Raw genomic sequence first — 19,638 nt, 5'->3', positions numbered from 1 at the left:
TCAGCTTTTGCCTAATATTTCTGACTTCATTCTAAATTTTTAGTTAAGCAACTAACTTTGCTTTCTTTTTCTAACAGTTTATAAAATATTTTGCTTATCTTTCACTAAATTATGGGTACATTTAGGTAAAATTTTGAAGTGCGATAAATTTTCTGGATTTTATTAGCGTTTTCTCAGAGTAAAATTTCCTCATGTTTCAATAATGATTTTCCAGGATTTAATAGCAAGCAGATTATACTTAATGGAATTATTCATCAGTGTTACTTCGACGTGCAGTTGCTTCTTATACTTTCTGTAAATCACTGAAAATATAGAAATACAAGAGCATGTAGCTTTCTTGGAATGTTACCATTCTTGACATTCGAGAAGTTACTCACATTTATATTTGTATTTGTACCTTCTAAAAATCTCTTTATTTTTAACTAACCAATTACTTTATGCTCAGCAGCTTTTCTGTCATTCTCGCTTTCCGTTTCCTTGATAGAATGCTAATTTTAGTTAGCGAATGTTTAAATAAGGTAGCTTAGTTAATTCTGATTTTAATAGTTTTGAGTTACGTCATAAATGCTGGCTGGTTCTTAAGTACAAGCAGCGCCTTCTCTTAGTTTACTGAGTTTAATAAAAGGGCCTTTTACATCTCTATTACATCTCTGTTATAATTTTCAAGACATAGCGATAATTCGCTTACGTCTTCCAGAATCTCAAGTTAGATTACGCTTCTAAAGAAAATGAGACTCTACAAGCTTATCGAAAATTCATCTTCCTAAAGACATTTTCTGGCACAAAATATGCAACATATTACCATAACTGTATTAAAAATGCAGTATTAATGTATGCATATAATCATTATGATGTTAAGCATACGGCGTTAAAAGACTCACACTGTATTAAAGAATCATTATATAATAGCATTAAATTAGAATTTCATTTTTAAATGCAATATCAATATACTATTTAAGCAAATTCTTTTTGCTGAAAAACTATTGCACATAGCTATATAAATGACATCTTGAGATGCCAACATTGCTTTTAAACTATGTAAAACTTATTTTATTTTAATCTCTTCTCTTGGAAACTTTATTTTACCTATGCAGTTTAAACATTGTTTTAAACTATATAGGTTCAAGAGCAACTGAAAAAAAAAATATGGTAAAGCAAGGCTCGATGAATTTCTATTTATTGTAAATTAATATTAAAGCCACTAAATTTTCTTTTTCAGAAAATTTTATTGAAACTCCGTCTTTTTACGGCCGTTCCTATTTGGAACTCCCTCGACTTCAAGCCTACACACGTCTTTCCTTAGAACTGGAATTCCGAACATTTGCAAAAGATGGAATATTACTCTATAACGGGCAGACAGCCACTGGAACAGGGGATTTTGTATCTCTGGCAATCAGAGATGGCTTTGTTGAATTCAGGTAAGTATATATTAAAATGCTATAATATATTATTATATGTTACAAAATGTTATTATTCATATTTCGAAACCTGTGACTGCCTTAGAAATATGAAAAATAAAATGCTAGTCGTAATCTAATTTATGCTTATTTTGCATCTAAAGTCTAATCAGTATGTGAGACATCAAGTGAACGAATATTTTATGTATCAAAACTCTAAATTATGATGAGAAATTTTATGAAATGACAAATTTAAATAATTTACGTCACTTTCACCTATAAAACAATCAATCCAAAGGCGAAGGATTCATAAGGATTCCTCTATGCTAGTAATAATATTGGAGATGTTTACAGCTAAATAATTTAGTTATTTAGCTTATTAGTGAACAGATTAGTGTGAAACTATAAATAAAGTATTCATGTAAAATGATGCTCTGTCATCTTTAAACTGTCATTATTTCGACTGGAGTGAAAGATTGAATTTAAAAATATTTCACTTAATACAATTAATAGACATCAAAAATAGCTGAAATATCATGGAAGATATTTCCAAATGTCTTGTGCCAGAAACAATAAATTAAAGCAAATAAAATTCAATAAGAAAATGTTTCAAACCCCTTCATATTCTTGTTGGAAAAGTTCGGGTCTAATACGATTTTTAAAATAGGACATTATCAATCATTTATTCTAAAAGAAAACATAAAGTAAAGAAAAGAATATATAAACAATGTTTCAGACTCATAAATTGTTTAACATATCAAATAAACTGTCTAAAAATATTTAAGACACATTGTCAAAGGGAATTTTCTTATCCACATTCTTCTCCTCATAGAAATTTAGAGAAAAGTTTTGACTCGCGTTGATAAACATTAATTATTACTTTAAATCGAAATTTGAATTTCAATAGGCACTGATTTCTCTTCAAAATTTCATTACTTATACCGCAGTTAATAGCTACGTGACTGCAAATCTGTATTATATCAGATTTCTTAACATATAATTTAATATTAGGAATTTGAAATTGGTTTATATTTTAATTTTTGCAACACTGAAATAAGCAGTAGGAGATTTTAATATAACTGCAATTTATATAAGAAACTTTAATATTTGAAACGATAAAATGTTTCCGTTTTAAGTACATTTTGCATGTCATTTATAATTTATATATGACGCAGAGATTTTAGTATAGTGTAAGCAAGGATTTTAATGCAAAATGTTTAAAATAGAAAGAATTCTAATTTACATTTGAAAACATGTAGTTTGCTTTAAGTTAATTATGAAGTTATGTAATGTTATGTTAATGTCAGCACTGAAACACTTAATGTTAAATTTACTATACGAATATCTCTGCACTGAAGACGAGGCGCGCCAGTCCATTTAGAGTTTAGCATGTGGATGTCCGACTGGCCATTTTATATGAAAAACTGGAAAATTCCTTAATCAAGTAAAACAAAATGTTTAAGGAACTATTATATAAAACTCAAGGTTATTCAAAATCAATGGCCCCTGTTCATAGTAGCATAATTCCTTTGTTACTACAGCAAACAGCGAATTCATCTGATAAATGTCAAAGAGGAACATCAAGTTAAAATTTAGAATGTCATCAAAAATTTAGTAGAACACCATAATGTTCCTAATGCACTGCTTTGTTTGCGGCGTTGAATGAGTGTTTAAAGGTTTGGATGATTTCATTTTTCTAAATTTGTTTCCTATATCACGGGATTTTATGCGATACTGTTTTAAGGAGTACCTTAAAAAGAAAATGCTTTCTAACAGCTTTTGAGGAAGTCATGATTTTTGTATGCACATTGTTACTTCTGTGATGTTAAAAACGAAAGAGACGTTAGTGGAAAAATTATACAAGTTTAGTTATTATATTGATGATGCTGAAAGAATTTGCACAGAATCTGTAAGAATAAAACTTAGATAGTTTTTCTTTTACTTCATGCATTACTTTGCGGTAGTGAGTTTTAAAAATATACGTATTTGAAATAGGGTCAAATATTTTGAACAACCGGGCATTATACTGAATATTTCAAGATTTCACATCTCAGCATCTAATAAGATATCGGTCGTAGACCCATGGGTCATATTTATGATGAAACTCAAATAAAGTAGGCTTTTAGATTATGGTAGTTTTGTCTTTTTAGATAATGATAGTTCTGAAAAGACAAAACTACCATAATCTAAAAGCTTAAAAAATGTCAGATTTTAACGTTTCTCTGAATCGGCATTTGAAACCAGTGCTTCTGAAATATTATTTGGTAATCTTGAAAGCAATCTTTTAGAAATACACATTTGAAAAACTTGATACATTGGTATCCTTAAAATACTGGTGTTAGGTCTCAAACAATTTCACTAATAATGTTGCGTGCGTAAGTATTCGTAATAAACTGAATGCACAAGTCGATAAAAAATTAATAAAATTTATTATTATCCCTAGAAATAGAAATAAAATGCTAAAATTTCCTCAGAGATATTCGTACAATATCATAATATCTCACAGAAGGTGTATTTTCAACTATTAAAACGATAAATAGGAGTTAAATCAAAGCAGAGAAAGCAAATCCGATCTCACCACGAATTCGCTACAATCAACAAATAAAAACTAAGTAAACAACTTAACTGAGATGTCCGGGTTTTTAAAGCTTTTTAATCATGCACGAGAACATTCTGTTATTTTCTTGATTTTTCTGGATAAGCAAAAGAGTGCAATTACGAGATATCTATTTGTTAAATGTTAAATACGCGTACTCCTGTATTTTTACTTTTTCGGCGTAGCTTTCTGTCGCGCGCAGCATTGCACGGAGAATTGAAACACTTTAATAACAGTTCTACTAAAAATACTAAACTAAATATTTAAACCGTAACAATAATTTTTAAAATAATGTGACTTCATGGGGATGCAAGTTATTTTTTGACCGATTTGGCAATGAAAAAAAAATCGTTTATTAATATTTCGCATTCTGTACGTTTTCACTAAAAGCCGTCTTTTTTCTAACGCTTTACACGTGACGAAACGATTATAGCTCAGGCTGCGATCAGTCATCTTATCTGATTCACTGCTTAAACAGAAGCAATGGATTTATAAATAAACATTAAAGCGACATTTATTCAAACAATCGGTTTTTTAACGCCTTGTATATTAATTAAATATGCTACCTCAAATCGGGGTATTCATCAGAATCTGCTGTTATTACCAATAATTACGAAACAAATAGATCGTAATCAACTTTCTGCAGCGTTTATGCAACTCAACTGATAAAATTAGACAGATGAAGTTTCAAGTTTTACAAAAAATAGCGTTTGATATTAACATTGACAACATTTAAATAAATAAAAGCGTGTAAATATTTTTCACCAAAGTCTAACAAAGATTTCTAGGTATTTTATATTAATATTGATAACATAGAATTAACGAATAGATTCCTTTTTTCATTTATCTATATTCAACGCAGTTTTCTGGGACAAAACGGGATAAGCATATGGAATTAACTATAACATTTTAGGCTTCTAGAACTAATTTGTTTCACCAAAGTCTAATAAATATTTTTGGGTATTTTATATCAATGTTGATTAGATGGAATTAAAGAATATACTGCATTTTGCCATTTTTCGATGTTCAACGCAGTTTTCTGGGATACAAATATTAAGCGTATGAATTTAACTACAACATTTTAGGCTTCTGTATACTTAGTTCCAGAAAATATGATATCGATGAAATAAAAGAGAAAGCAAAATGCTCATCATAACGCACAATAAAAATTAATATTAAGGCAACTGTAATCAATGACAAAGCTTCAAAATCGATTTAACTAAAAAATAGACAATAAACAGAATCAATTTTTCTTATTCAATTTATGAGACATAATGTGTCGGCATATGTAAATATTTATATGTAAAAAGGAATCATTTTAAAAAGTTTTTTCTGAATACATGTAGTTTTCTCTTCTTAGTAAATTTATTGTAAATTTTTGCATGTGCCATAAATAGTGTGCCAGTATTTGCAACATGGAAGATTATAAACAGAAAACGTAGCCCGCCTGTGGCTATAACATGGTAATATAGATACTATGTTTCTGACGCAATGTGCTTAGGAGTACATAAGGGTCAAAATAAAGTTGGAATTTTTTTTGTGTGCCAGCCACCCTGTAATAGAAGTTACGTTTATCAAAATCTTACAGCTGTGAATATAAACCTCTGCTACGTGTAATAGCCATTTAAGCTGAAATGGGAAAAAATCAAGCATCGCAAGAATATTACCGCCTTTTATTATGGATGGGTAACTTTTTAAATTTTTTGAAATCCTAATGCGTTAATAAATTATGTGTAACCTATTTTTTTATTATATTAATGATGAATTTTGTCATATCACTTGAAACATCTGTATGCAATAATCAGAATATATTTGTCTATGGTGCTATGATGATATTTTTATACTTTAACCCTTTCCCAGGATCTGAAACATAAATGTTCCACGCATTCATTACATCAAATGAAGCTAAAAAAAGTAGCTTGCGATTGAGATTTAAAATTTTCTACTTAATATGCAACAGGAAATTGCCGAACCGGTTGATTAGATTTTCTGTTCCTTGCTGATTGAGTATTCGACTAAATGACTTCGATACATAAAACATTAGTCTATACAGTCCTCGTAAAAATGTTAAACACTAAAAATAATATAATCCCTTGAGGGCTAAACTTCATGCGTAATGGTGATCATAGTTAAGTTTATTTCATGATGCAGAATGCCGCACTTGTAAACATAACTAACATAACTAAGGCTAGGTTCAGCACAATGAACTTAAGCATTTTGCTTAAATTAACAGTCTTCCAAAGCGTTGTTATTTCCAAGTCGTTGTTATATATTTTCTGTTTGAATAAAGAAAGCATACCCATATGAAGAATAAATACGCAGTACTAATATTTTATTTAGTAGGTATTGGATGAAATTCTCTAAACACGTAAACAATAGCTAGACTGCGCGAAATGAAAAAAAAAAAAAAATATTAAAATATTTTTCAAATCTCATAAATATAACATCAACATACATACATATATATATATATATATATATATATATATTATACACAAACACATATATAATACCAAAACAAAAAATAAAAAGTACGTTTAAAATTCATGCCGTATTCGGCATGAATTTTCGTGCGAAAACAAATAACAGAAGCAAAATGAAAAACTGCTTTAAGAAACCGACTGCCAAAATATGCGAAAACCAAAATTGGAAACAAAATTTACATATTTCGCTACATCCTCATCGAGGCTTGGTTCAACAAAAGTAAATAAATAAAACAGTATGTTTTTGAACCGACAAAGACACAAATCAAAGTTTAAAAATTAAAAAATAATCAAATTAATTTGTATCTTTATCAATCCAAACCCTGCAAGGCTAAGTGAGCGATGCAAAACAGTGTAAAATTTTAACGGAAATTTTTAACGCAACGTTGTAGATAACAAATGTATATGCAAATCTTAAAAACATATAGGGCGGGGTAAAGAAATCATAGCATAAATCATAAACAAGTAAGAAAGCTTAAAACTTTAACGAAAAAGTTTCAGTATGAGTTCGACAGAGTCCAAAAACATGTAAAACAGAAGTAACTTAACGTATACAAAAAACCTTTTAAAGTAAATAAAAATTTGATCTTAAAATTGTAAATAAAAAATAGGAAATAAGGGAGTAAGTTCTCAAAATCTGTAACGCAAGAGTAAAAACATTTTGAAATGTAAATATATATACGCGCAAGTATAGTAGAGATGTGTTAAGTAATGAATTTAGATATACACACGAATTTAAAAATGAATGAACTCGATAAAAGTAATTTGAAGAAACTTCTATTGTAACGTGAAAAATGTAAAAAAGAATAACTTGAAAAAAAAAGAAAAAAAAAGCATCATATTATCTGGATTATGATGCCCAAAAAGACTTTCAATTTGCAAAGGTTTTATTTTTATTTTATATTTTACAAAATTTGAAATGTTTTCACTTCGTATTTATTCACTCATATGTGTGTATATGTAACTCAGTTTTCACTCGAGTGTATAACGGTTAGAGTTTATGATGGGAGATTCCATTGAAATAAACTGACTGTTTTGGAGGATTGAATATAGCGCTTTGGACTTTCAATTCTAAAGAAATGTACTAATTTTTTTTTTCCTGTTATACGGTATCTTTTCACAGGAATTTTCTCTCACTTCTTTCAGATACAATTTAGGAAATGGTCCAGTGGTTTTGCGATCTCCTCAGAAACTACACTTGGGTAAATTCCATCGTCTCATCGCAAAAAGATACTTGAGAGATGGAATGTTAACGTTAGAAGGGCAGGAAGATGTAGCAGGGCGAAGCCAGGGATCCCTTAAGTCTCTGGATCTCGGTGAAAATCTTTATTTAGGATACGTGCCGACAGAAAGAAAAGGGTGAGTTATTTCTGTTTTTTCTGTATAAAGTATATTTTAAGAATTTTAATTTAATTTAAATTTAATGGGATGACCATGTGCCATTTATAAATATAACTCACTAAGGTTGCTATACGTTAATAACCCGCTGCAGGATCGGGTAGTTTAAAAATACTGGTTTAGAATAATATATGGTATTATATTCAAATCAAACTAGAATCACACTATACATGATGCAGGAAATATAGCTTCTTATTATCATACCAAGTTATTGTAATCAAAATACTACTAAAAATTTCCATTGATTATTTTCCCATGTTCGTACAAATTTTCAGAGGTAACATTTTAGAAATTTAGGTAACAGCAAACTATTTTAGACAAATATTGGATACAATGCATTGTATTAGAAATGAATAAACCCTAAAGACATGTACCTCATATTTGAGTATAGACACATTGAAAATCGTAGTAGTATTACAGTGTAATGCAAATTTGCCAGTTTATTTTATACCACCTATTATTGATTTTTGGTTCGAAAGCCGTTTGTGATTGTTTGACCTTTCAAATATGGCTCTCGTTGTAATAAGCAATAATTTCATTTCTGAAGAGTTATTTGAACTTGAAACAGAACACACGCTGTATTTATGATATAAAGCAACAAGTTGCGCTCATGATAAACCTCATAAATGCAGTGCCGTATCAATGCTATGAAAATGGGAGTTCCATTACAGAATTTTAAAAAACATTTTTTCCAGGAACGCATATCCATCAATTCACCACTTTTATCCAAGGAACACACTTTCGTCATTTCGGCATCTGGGACATTTTTATGAAGATTAGAAATAAATCAATTAGATTGTGCTTCAATTAACAGAAAGCAAAATAATATGACATTCTCTGAAAAGCTTTTAAGGGCAGTACTCACATTAAAAACTAGAATATTGTCATAAGAAAAGAATAACACTTTTAATATAACGGCGGCCAACAGCAAAGTTAACACTTAATTTTTTGTAGAAAATGGTTTGTCACTTCTTATCCTATAACGAAAATGATTTTGTTTGCAGCAACAAGCTTATTGTTGTTAATAGCTTACTGGTTGCTGTGTTAACTCAGATCTGTTAGATTATTTTGTAATTTAAAGAAATTTGATTACGTTAGAGGTAATTAATGTTACGGCCTTGCTTTAGTATGTGTTGATTCCCAAACAGCGCATACTAAAGCAAAGCCATCATTTTATACAAATGTTGAGTAATCTTATTAGCATAAGATGTCCGTCTTTTCGTTGTTGCTTACTTTTCAAACATTTATTATAATGAAATTCTAAGAATATTCTGTCAGATCAGTCTCCAGATATTGCTAGATTCTCGAAAAGTTATTATAAGTCTAATAATGTACAGCGAAAGACAAATCGTCTCACGTAATGAGACAGAAAATTAGCTGCAAGATAAATTCATTATATCAATAATGGATTATAAAATATCAGCCAAATTCGGAAAACCTAAGATGTGAAAAAACGAAGTCCTGAATCGCATATGAAATTTAAAGCTTTCATTTAAAATAAATCTTCATCGTTGTAATTACTTTCGGAAGACCAGACGGGTGTGATGGGACAAGTTTTTGTAAAATTCGCCATGATGTTCTAAGACTCTTAATTTCTATCTAATCGAATATCTGGATCGATATGCTCATTGTTACACTGTAAAAGCCAGTAAAGCGAATATGTTAATTCCTTATCATTCCCGTATATAAAGGCAAATTAGGAATACGTCGGATGGCCTGAATTTAACCAATTTATGTTTGGATAAATAATCGTTTACGACTTTAAAGAAGATTGTGTAGAGGAGGAAGGCTTCATAAAACAGTTGCTGCTTTGCAGAGCATTCACTCTAACCACTGTGCTACAAATGTATTTCTGCAGAGCAGCAAGTGTTTGTTTATGAAATAAACCTAAATTATACAGCTAACCATCACGCAGTTGGACCTACAGAAAATAGATCCAATATATAGTACCGCACGGCGAGCCAAAATTTCCACCTCTGCGTCGTTAGTGAGAGTCGAATTGAAACTTTTTAATTGCTCAATCAATGTTCTGACAGTTACTCCATTATAATGTACAGTTATAGTCTTTATTTCTCTGTAAGTATGGAAAGCATATCAAGTACATCTTCTCACTTGTTATGTATCAATTTTAGAAAAGTACCGTGAGGAATTATCACTAGAAGTTCTTGTGTAACCTATAGTTATTTGGGGGACGCATACTGTTGATAACCCACTAAACTACACCATATCGAATGCGAACGGTGCAATGGATAGCATCCGTTAGTTTTGTTCCCATTTTCCTGTATCACCAACTACGTATCAGGACTTTATAGTTAATATATTTTATACTTCTCGGCTTTGAGAAGGCATGGCGATCATTACCCAAAGATTGGTTGGAATTTGACTTAGACCTTTTAGTTAAGGCCTTTTAGTTAGGTTTAGACCTTTTAGTTAGGTTTGGTTGTCAACTAAGAATTGTTGGAGTGAATTTCTGAAGGTCAGGGGTAATTTTATCAGTTAGCTGTTTGGTTTTTCACTAGAACAGTTCTCTTTTGCTTTCGTTCAAAGTTTTGTTAGCGCTACGTTTTGATAGTTTTGAGTTGTAGACGTTTATTAAATTTTATTTTATACTTTAAATTTCCTAATTGTATATATGTAATAGTTCATTTTGTTGTAATTTTTAATTATTTCGCAAATGGATTGGAGAGGGCCGACCATTTGTTGTCAGCTGCCTTCAATTATTTTCGTACTTAGCTGGTATTTGCAGTTTCTTTCTTCCAGTTTTAAAAATAAAGTAAAATATTTTATTTTTCATTAAAAAAGGTTTTGTAACATCTTGTTAATCTTATTTCTAATTTTACAGATGTATTTTTATAACGTTTATGGCGTAGTATTTCAATTTTTATTTTTCAGCTATTTTTAGAAATTGATGTTTTCAGTGCTTTTTGTAGATAAAAGCCGAGAAAAGAAGTGAATCGTGAGAATTTTGTCAGAGCTCAGACAAAATAGTTTCATTACATGAGCTCAAGTTATTATTATAATTTTGTTTACATTTCTTACTATTTAATGATTTAAGTGTCTGTCTTTCTGTCTTTCATAAAGGTCCTGTTATTACTAACTTCATTTTACCTAGTATAATACTTTATCCTTTATAATAACATTCTTAGATGTAATTCAAAAGTGCTCAATAATCGTAGTATTATCCTCATAAAGACCGATACACAAGAGAAGTTTAACGCTTCATGCAATTTCATTCGAATGCCCTTTTACTTGTTTAGCCCTTTGCGCCACGGTGTGCTCGGTCTGGGCACACCTAAAAATTTCCCTCTGTACACACAGAAAAATTGAATGAAAAAGGATTTATAGGTTAGTATAGTTTACTCTGAACCCTCTTTCTTTATACTAGATGGCAGCACAAAACAAACCAGTTCATATATTTTAGCCATGTTTAGCTTTTAAGGACACATATTTTTCAAAGAAATCTTTCAGCTTGTTCTTAATATAAAAAAGGAATTGTTTGAAAAGAAATTTATATATTATTTTCTTGGCTATATGCTAAGCCCCTTATTCTACATTAGTTTTAAAGTTTTAACTTGAAATCTTGCCTAAAATCGAACGGCGAACATCAGGTGTGGCCAGAGTGGGAGCACTGAGGCACTAGGACCAAACCAACAACTGTATTTTTGCTTCACTGCAGCTCTTCGGTGGGCTCTGTCACAATAGAAAGGTGGGTCCACATATGTGCTTCATTTCCTGCTTTTATTCCTTTTGGGAGGGGAAGTGAGGTTTGGTTGTCAACTAAGAATTGTTGGAGTGAATTTCTGAAGGTCAGGGGTAATTTTATCAGTTAGCTGTTTGGTTTTTCACTAGAACAGTTCTCTTTTGCTTTCGTTCAAAGTTTTGTTAGCGCTACGTTTTGATAGTTTTGAGTTGTAGACGTTTATTAAATTTTATTTTATACTTTAAATTTCCTAATTGTATATATGTAATAGTTCATTTTGTTGTAATTTTTAATTATTTCGCAAATGGATTGGAGAGGGCCGACCATTTGTGAAGTACTGAAAGTGCTACACGAATTTCCTTCAGATAGCGAATCTGTTACGGATCCCGGTAGCGTAATGGCAGACCGCACATTGAGTTGAACAGTGTTAAACGAATGTCGCATACTGCGCATGCCCAGAAAACAATTTGGCGTAATTACTATGTTGGCGCGATTTGAAAAGAAGATAAATACGGTATATGGTAGATGTATCGCCATTTAATTGTAAACAAATCTGGCGTTTAAATCTTCGTAGAGTATAATGTAAATGTAAATTAATTACTGTGTTAAAATACTGTTTTTCGCTATACTGCTCAAACAACTAAAAAGCTGAAATTATTGCGAAGTAATGTGAAGCAGTGTTTACATTCAAAATGTAAAATATAATACTTGTGAAATTCTGCACATTCCTTTGGAACTGTACAAATTTTCGTTCAGAAAAATACTGAAATTTAGGATATATTAGTTGAAAATTTATTCATTATACTTTTAAGCAATAAAAACAATTCAGGATTTACCATACCTTCCATTCGTACATATATAAAGAAACACTGAGGAATATAACAAGTGCTTGCAAATAACACTGAAGAAATTTTACAATTCTTTAATGCTAGTTATTAAATTCTTTGAAATGAGAAAATAAAAGCGCGAATATACGCTAACAAACTAAGCGAGATACTCCAGTTTACAATTACTGAATTGTAACATGTAAACAAATTACATTTAAATAACGAATTATTACGAACATATGTTAACAAATATTAAATGCACTGTTATTGACAAATTAAAATGAAAAATAAGCAAGTGCAATTGGCATGGACGTTAAAATAACTAATAAGCAAAGTTCCACAACATTGCAGTTTTAAACATCACTCGAACACACTCGACAGCGATGGAGATCACGAATAAGCTAACGTAGTGTTGCTTAGTCGCCAATATTTCTCCCCGCGCAAAAGGCACACCATCAAGCATGCGCAGTAAGCAAAATTCGCTTAACACTGTTCAACTCAATGTGCGGTCTGCCATTACGCATCCCGGTACATGTGCAAAACATGCAATGTTGGGTTGTGCTTTTATAAATGTGGTGTCACTTTCTTTGAAGAGTACCACCTTGAAAAAAGAGAGACGGAGTGTAAATGTGAAATGTAAATAATGTAAATATCATATACCCAAGTTACTTTTTTTCACTTATACGCATGTAATCATCATATCACCAAGAAGAGCATTTGGGGGGGGTAGAGCAGCAGGCCTTCCCATGGTACACTCTGGGTAATGCTAAATCTGCTACGGTACTCAGAATCTCGTGTTTTTTAATCGTAGGCAAAATCTTTTATTCTATTACGCGCTTCCCAGCAATGTTCACTTCAACATTCTTTTCGAATTCTATTTATTCAGGGAGCCCACTCCGGGCACACCCACAGAATTAAAACGGTAAGTGCTGTCTTTACAAAATTTTAGCTGTATACTCCTTTAGGCCTGATTAGACTGCGTAGATTTCTTTTGGTCGAAATTCCAGCCTTGTGACGGAAAGATGATGACGCACGATGTACGTTTGTTTTATCATTTAGCACAGGGTTTCTTAAATATTTTCAATCGCGACCCCCTTGTATCACTGAGATTTTTTCGCGATCCCCCAGGATCCCATAATATTTACAAAAATTGTGTGGAAGCCCATAAGTATTGCGCAAATCTGACACACGCGTGATTGAAACTGTCAATTTTTTCACTTGTACTGTAGTATACTATTGCACTTTTAGGTCATAACTTTAATTTCTAATTTTAAGACATAGAACAATGTGAACATTTTAAAAAAGTAACAGACGAAACGACAGCGTCACGTGCAATGCAAGGAAAATGAATATTTAATATTATAAAAAGAATGTGTCGAAACGTTTTCGTTCTTTTCTTTGCCTGCATTGCCTTATCTTTATCTATTTCCAGATACATTGTGTAAAAATATTTGGTAATTGCAAAATTATTATAATGAGTTAAAGAAAGATTAAAACTGTTAAAATTTTTGGCGACCCCCTGCTGTAGGTCCCGTCCCCTTGGGAGTTACGACCTACAGTTTAAGAAACCCTGATTTAGCAGAAATGAAATTATATTCATTCAAATACAAATATTTATTTGGTATATATAACAAACCTAGTTGAAATTATTATAAAATTTATATTTTTAACTCGTTTAAAGAGATATAATATTGAGAACTGTTGTTTTTGCATATTCTCATGCTTGATTAAGGAATTTTTGTACCGAAAGCAAACTTATCAGGATAAAGGGGTTTTCCAGTATGACAGACTCTAAATCCAGCTGGACGCACCCACAGAGAAAAGTCTTTCACATCCTCTATTTCAAGCGGGAAATATCTTTCAAAAAGCTGTGAAGTAAAAGAAACAAATCAGTTCAAAGCTACGTGCAGAAAATCGAAATGTTTTGACTTGTTATTAATTCTTTTAACACCTATAAGACATATGATGTGATCTCAGTATATCGTATAATTAAGTATAGTTAGAATTTTACAAAAATTATAAAAATGATTGCGATTTTGAAATCCATAGATTATATACACACCTGTAGTACAACCGTAACGTAATTGCTTTGTAATCGCTAAAGTTCTATTGTCATCTCAGTGGTTTGAACCTTTTAGATGTCAGTTTCGGTAACTAGATCTGTTCGTAGTTAATTTCATTTCTGATATGAATACAAGACTGGCTTACTTTAAGAAATCGCTCACGAAGCCATCCCCTTTACATTCTTGTTGATTGTTTCATGCTTTGCAACTTGCAGCTCAGTTTTATTTTTGTATACACAAATTCCGTAGGTGTAGATAATACAAAAAGAAATAATAGTAGCGGATTGTGCAATATATGCTTCTAAAAATTAAAGAATTGTACAAAGAATCATGCATATAACATATATCGCATTTTAATGAAACTAAGAGATATGTTATGTGGTTCCTTGCCACAACGATTGTAACAAAAACACGTACAGAATTCAATAGCAGAAATGTTGTGAACGTACAGCAGTTTCGCAACTCAAATAACTGAGGAACTGGATTTAAAGAATTATGATACGTCTTAGCAAATATTACTTATTGGCCTTTTCGACTGAATGAATCTTAAACTAACGGCAGTTTGTTTTAAGATTTATTGCGCGTTATGCCGTCACGCGATAACCTAACAGACAATGATAAAGCTTGAAAACGTTTGCTGTCAGCATATATTATCTAATATTTAATTAAGCAGTTAAAATATTGCTTAATTGCTCTCAAGTTAATCAGTATGATAAAAACAACTAAATAAATTAAAACCCTCCCGAACATTTTTTTTAAAGTGGAAGCAATAGCAAACCTAAACACTCTACATCGCTCTAATATATAAAACAACGGGAAAAGAATTGGATGGAGATTTTACATAAAATCTTTTATCGATTTCAAAGATATCTTTCTGACATGAGTTTTTCTTCTTCAATAGCAGAAAAGTTTACAGTTAGGAGCAAAGAATCAAATAAATAGAAGAGGCAAGATGAAAACGCAAGCCGAAAGTGGAGTAAAGGTAGCACCGTGTCTTGCGTAATAAAGGGAATTAAATGGAAATAAAATCAAAGGTAGGAGAATTTTGAAACCTTTGGGGAAACATAGACTGGAACTGATGTCATTAACAAAAGGCTAGAACTTTGGGTATATGCAAGGCTGCAAAGAAATCTTGTTTAGCAAAAGAGACGAGGTGTTTGGGGTTCATATTAGAACTCAAATTAGATTTATTGTTAAGTGATTAACTGTGATTAGATTTATTTTTACATCTCCGTTTCTAATATAAAATTATGTTATTTGTTGAGAAATTTTAACCCTATATTAATTTGGTCTATATTTTTTAAACCGAACTGATAACGAAAGTTAAAATCTCCCCTAGAAATAAAACCAGAAGTACGATCTTTAAATATCGAACGGCGAGCTTTATAGATGATTGAGACAATAATTTGAAAGGTGAACTTGGAAAGCATCCAAGTAATTTTGAAACTAAGGAAAGGGAAAAAGGAATGACCAGAAGGTTCTTGCTATTTGTAATAGAAGTCTTTCTATGATAGTAAGAAGAGCATTTTAAGGCCTTTATCAATATCTTAGGATATAAAACATCTGTCAATTGCTATAGCTGACTTCCTGAGTAAGAAAAGATTGTAAAGAGCGGAGGATAAGAGCACAATAAACTTAAGAAGAATCTGTTTAGCGTTAGCAAGAAGACAAGATTTGATTTCATGAGGAATGAAAATTTTAATTATAAAATGTATCGTGAAAATGATATTTATTACGGGTAATTAGAATGCCAAGGCGGAAGATGAATTGTATAGCTCAGTTTCAGATTGCAAATAAATCGGTTAAATTTGATATACATGATTCATTTGCTTTTACGAACCGATTATCTGAATTGGATATAAGGCAAGATAGAAAATTTCAAGATTCAGGTTCAAGATTCACATAAAAGGGTTAATCAATCGAATGTATGATTCAGTTTCACATGTTAAATGTATATATATGAAAATGAATTTTGAAACTCTTTTTGCTTGATATCCGACTGATTCAGTTATTCAATTCACGCTTAAAATTGAAGGAAGCAAGTTCCTTCGCTAATTTGATTTTCGAATTACCAATAAGAAAAATGAATTCAGAAATGTTTACAGGAAAACGTTTTTCTGTTTGTCCTCAAATTTGAGGCCAGCCTTGTGATTTTGTTAACGAAAAGTTTCTTTCATTTACTGTGCTTTCAAGAATTTTCGTACAATATTTATTTCGCAGGAATTTGAGTTATTTAAAATTTATTTTCAATGACAGAAGTTTTGGATTCATATTAATTGAAAAAGCCATGAAAAAAATCTCATCTTGTATTTCAGTAAATTTCGAAAGCCTAATACTTTTGTATTGATTTTTTCTTCCTTATATGAAGCAAAGGAAGTATTGTAATCCCTAAAAGTTTGGGTATCATTTCTCAACAGAAATATCTCTTTTGATAACGCCCGAATCTATCTGGACGATTTTTTTGCGTGACATCTGTATGCAAGGGTAGAATTAAGGACTCTTGTTTCGAAAACGGACTGTAAAATGGATTCAAAGGGATTTTTTCATGACGTATTTACGTACGTATGTACATAGATATGCATCTGGCTTAGATAAAATGTAATTAGCTAGAGAACGTTGAAAATTTCGATATGGAACTGTTGCACATCACTTTTGACAATATCAAACGTATATATGCCCACCCAGCCAAGTATGTATGATTTAAAAGTCTTTCACCCGGCTTTTACTCGTATTTTTGCAATCGTTCATCGTATGTATGCATCTTCCAAGTTTTTTTAAATGACGAAAATATTCATGTTTCGGCAATGTTAAATTAAAAAAAAAAATAATTTTTGACAAATAGCAAAATGTAGCTTTTAATGTAGTTTCCCAGTTCCTATACTTAGAAAATTTTAAACTCGTTACGAAAAATTAAAATAAGAAGTTTGACTACCGTACGAAAACAATTAATCGAGATATTTAATTTTAAAAATTTGCAATTTTTTATTTCATTTTCAACTTTCCTTGAAGAATCGGTTAATTAAGTTAGAATAATTCAAGGAAATACGTTCAAATGAAGTGCAGAAACAATGCATATAATTTGATAGCACATACAAGAAAGTCATGTGGTGTCCAAATCCGATTTTCTATTTAATTTCATTTCGCTTGATAAACGATACTATATTTATTTCATCTTGCGACTCGCCCATTCATCTTTCTTCCTCTATTTATTTAAATCTCCGTTACGCTCCTGCTCCAAAATTGAAAAAGGAACCTATGTCAACTGCCCTTGAACTCCATACTAACTTTTATATGGAATCTAAGGCAATATGAAGTTTTTTTTTTTTTTTTTTTTTTTGTTTTTTTTTGTTTGTTTGTTTAATTTTATGTTGATGTATGTCTCTTTCATACGTAGCTGCAATTTTCCAAAATTCAACTTTTATTCTATTTAACATAACTAATAATTAGTGTTACTTAACAGATGGTGTTATCAACGCTTTACATTAGTTGTTATAAAGAAAACTATTTAGTTTAATTCAAAAGAGTTTTAAAAGTCCTACACTCCCTTCCCTAGTGTCCGAGCGATCAAGATCACTGAACACTGGTATTTCGAATTTCAGCCAGTGCGCTGGCTGCATGGGCAAGAAGAATGCCCTAAAATTGTCGTTAAAATATGAGTCTCATTTATTACAGTCGTAATTTCTTAAAGTATTTCTTCAAACAGAAATCATAATCAAAACTTAAAAAACAAAAACCATTTGTGAAATTCGAAACCTTACAAAACTTTCCTTTCTGTAAAAAAATATTACTTTTATGTTAAAGACAAGTAAACTGGAATAATTAAAAATTCTAAAAAATAACTCATTAATTTTTAGAATAAAAACTATTTTTTTATCTAACAATTAACACGTTTTTGACCAGTATTGATAATATCAAGTAGTGTAACGTTGTTCGTTTCCTTTAAATAAAGAAAAATTTTAGCTTTTTCACTTTAACGCACCTTCATATACTTTTTAATGATTTACAGACTTATTATTCTAATCATGTTGTTTCCTTTCTCGCATAAAATAGGATAATGAACTTAATATTAAGATTGCCAAAGAGAGCTAATATTTATATAATCTTAATAACAACTGACTCGGAACAATAGCATATTTCGTAGAAGTCGGAAGTGTCAGGACAATAATTTCTATTGACAAAACTCATATCTGTTTCCCATTAGCATCCGTGATTCTTGTCGTTGACCTGTATTGGACATCTGCACCGATATTACACCAAATAATCACATTTCGAAATGGTAACTTACTTCGATAAATGCATCCTCTTCGGCTTTAGTGGGAAACTTCTGGCGCAAAATTCTTAGCAGGTTTCTTCTACCATACAGGACAGTCGCTCGTCTCAAGCGCTCTTTATATTCTTTAACTGCTTCATAAGCCTGCAGAAAAGCAAGGATGAAAAACAGTTTATCATGTAACTGGATATTTTATACATTTTATTTGAATCTAGAAGAATTAACTAAATTAGGAACAAAAATAAAATAAGTTTACAATTACTCGCGAGTTCAAAATTTTCTTTTTTTCTACCACAAGCTTTAAAGTATTGTGATCAAAAGCCTTAAAACAATGGCCAAAGATTCTAGCCCCTCTTTTATTTTAAGAATTATAGCTTCCCAATTTGAATTCCTGGGATCGCTTTATGTGCTAACGAACGTGGAATTCAAGTTGTTTATTATGCACTAAATTATAATGTTTAGCAGTAACTTTATTTATCGGTTCAAATTGCACATTGGGTAAGGTAACTGTGATTTCTTTCAATCGTACCTCGGAAATATATAGAATTCAAAGTGTAAAATGCAGAGCAATCTATCTCACGTATCAAATGCAGAGCAATATATCTAACGTATCAAAACGAAGTTTCATCTATAAATTAAGCAGGTATAACGTCCTAATAACAGCAGAGCTCATAGTGGATTCCTTCGTAAATTAAATATTACACTTTTGACTAAAATTGATTTCCGGTCATTCCAGTATGTTGAATTAATCACTGGATAACTTACTTTTAATCTAAACTGGAAACACGAGAATAGTGAGGAAATTTCCTTGGCCGCATGCGCATCTCGAGTTTGAGACTACTGCCCTAGACGCAAGGATTTCTATTCAAAGTATTCACTTTCGGTCGGATTGCAATAATTCATT

At 31.0% G+C, this 19,638-nt stretch overlaps 2 protein-coding genes across 3 annotated transcripts in view; one reads left to right on the top strand and one right to left on the bottom strand.

The window, feature by feature from the left end:
* Positions 1 to 19,638, top strand: part of LOC118182863 (agrin-like) — a 1,858,472-nt gene that overhangs the window by 1,650,473 nt on the left and 188,361 nt on the right. For both annotated transcript variants that reach the window (XM_085810649.1, XM_085810648.1), the window contains exons 18-19: positions 1,220 to 1,418; positions 7,623 to 7,835. In XM_085810649.1, the coding sequence (XP_085666775.1) occupies positions 1,220 to 1,418; positions 7,623 to 7,835 (412 nt within the window). The remainder of the gene's footprint in view (positions 1 to 1,219; positions 1,419 to 7,622; positions 7,836 to 19,638) is intronic.
* LOC118188324 (uncharacterized) overlaps positions 14,009 to 19,638 on the bottom strand; it is a 36,654-nt gene continuing 31,024 nt past the window's right edge. The window contains exons 9-10 of the mRNA XM_085810301.1: positions 18,750 to 18,878; positions 14,009 to 14,269 (exon numbers count right to left, since the gene is read on the bottom strand). Of these exons, the coding sequence (XP_085666427.1) occupies positions 14,129 to 14,269; positions 18,750 to 18,878 (270 nt within the window). The 3' untranslated portion in view covers positions 14,009 to 14,128. The remainder of the gene's footprint in view (positions 14,270 to 18,749; positions 18,879 to 19,638) is intronic.

This window comes from Stegodyphus dumicola, chromosome 2 (genome assembly GCF_044657685.1).
Source record: "Stegodyphus dumicola isolate Sdum_Otavi_A_Nest chromosome 2, ASM4465768v1".
NCBI lineage: Eukaryota > Metazoa > Arthropoda > Arachnida > Araneae > Eresidae > Stegodyphus > Stegodyphus dumicola.
Note: the sequence above shows the minus strand (reverse complement) of the source record. Positions and strands in the feature narration are given on the sequence as shown.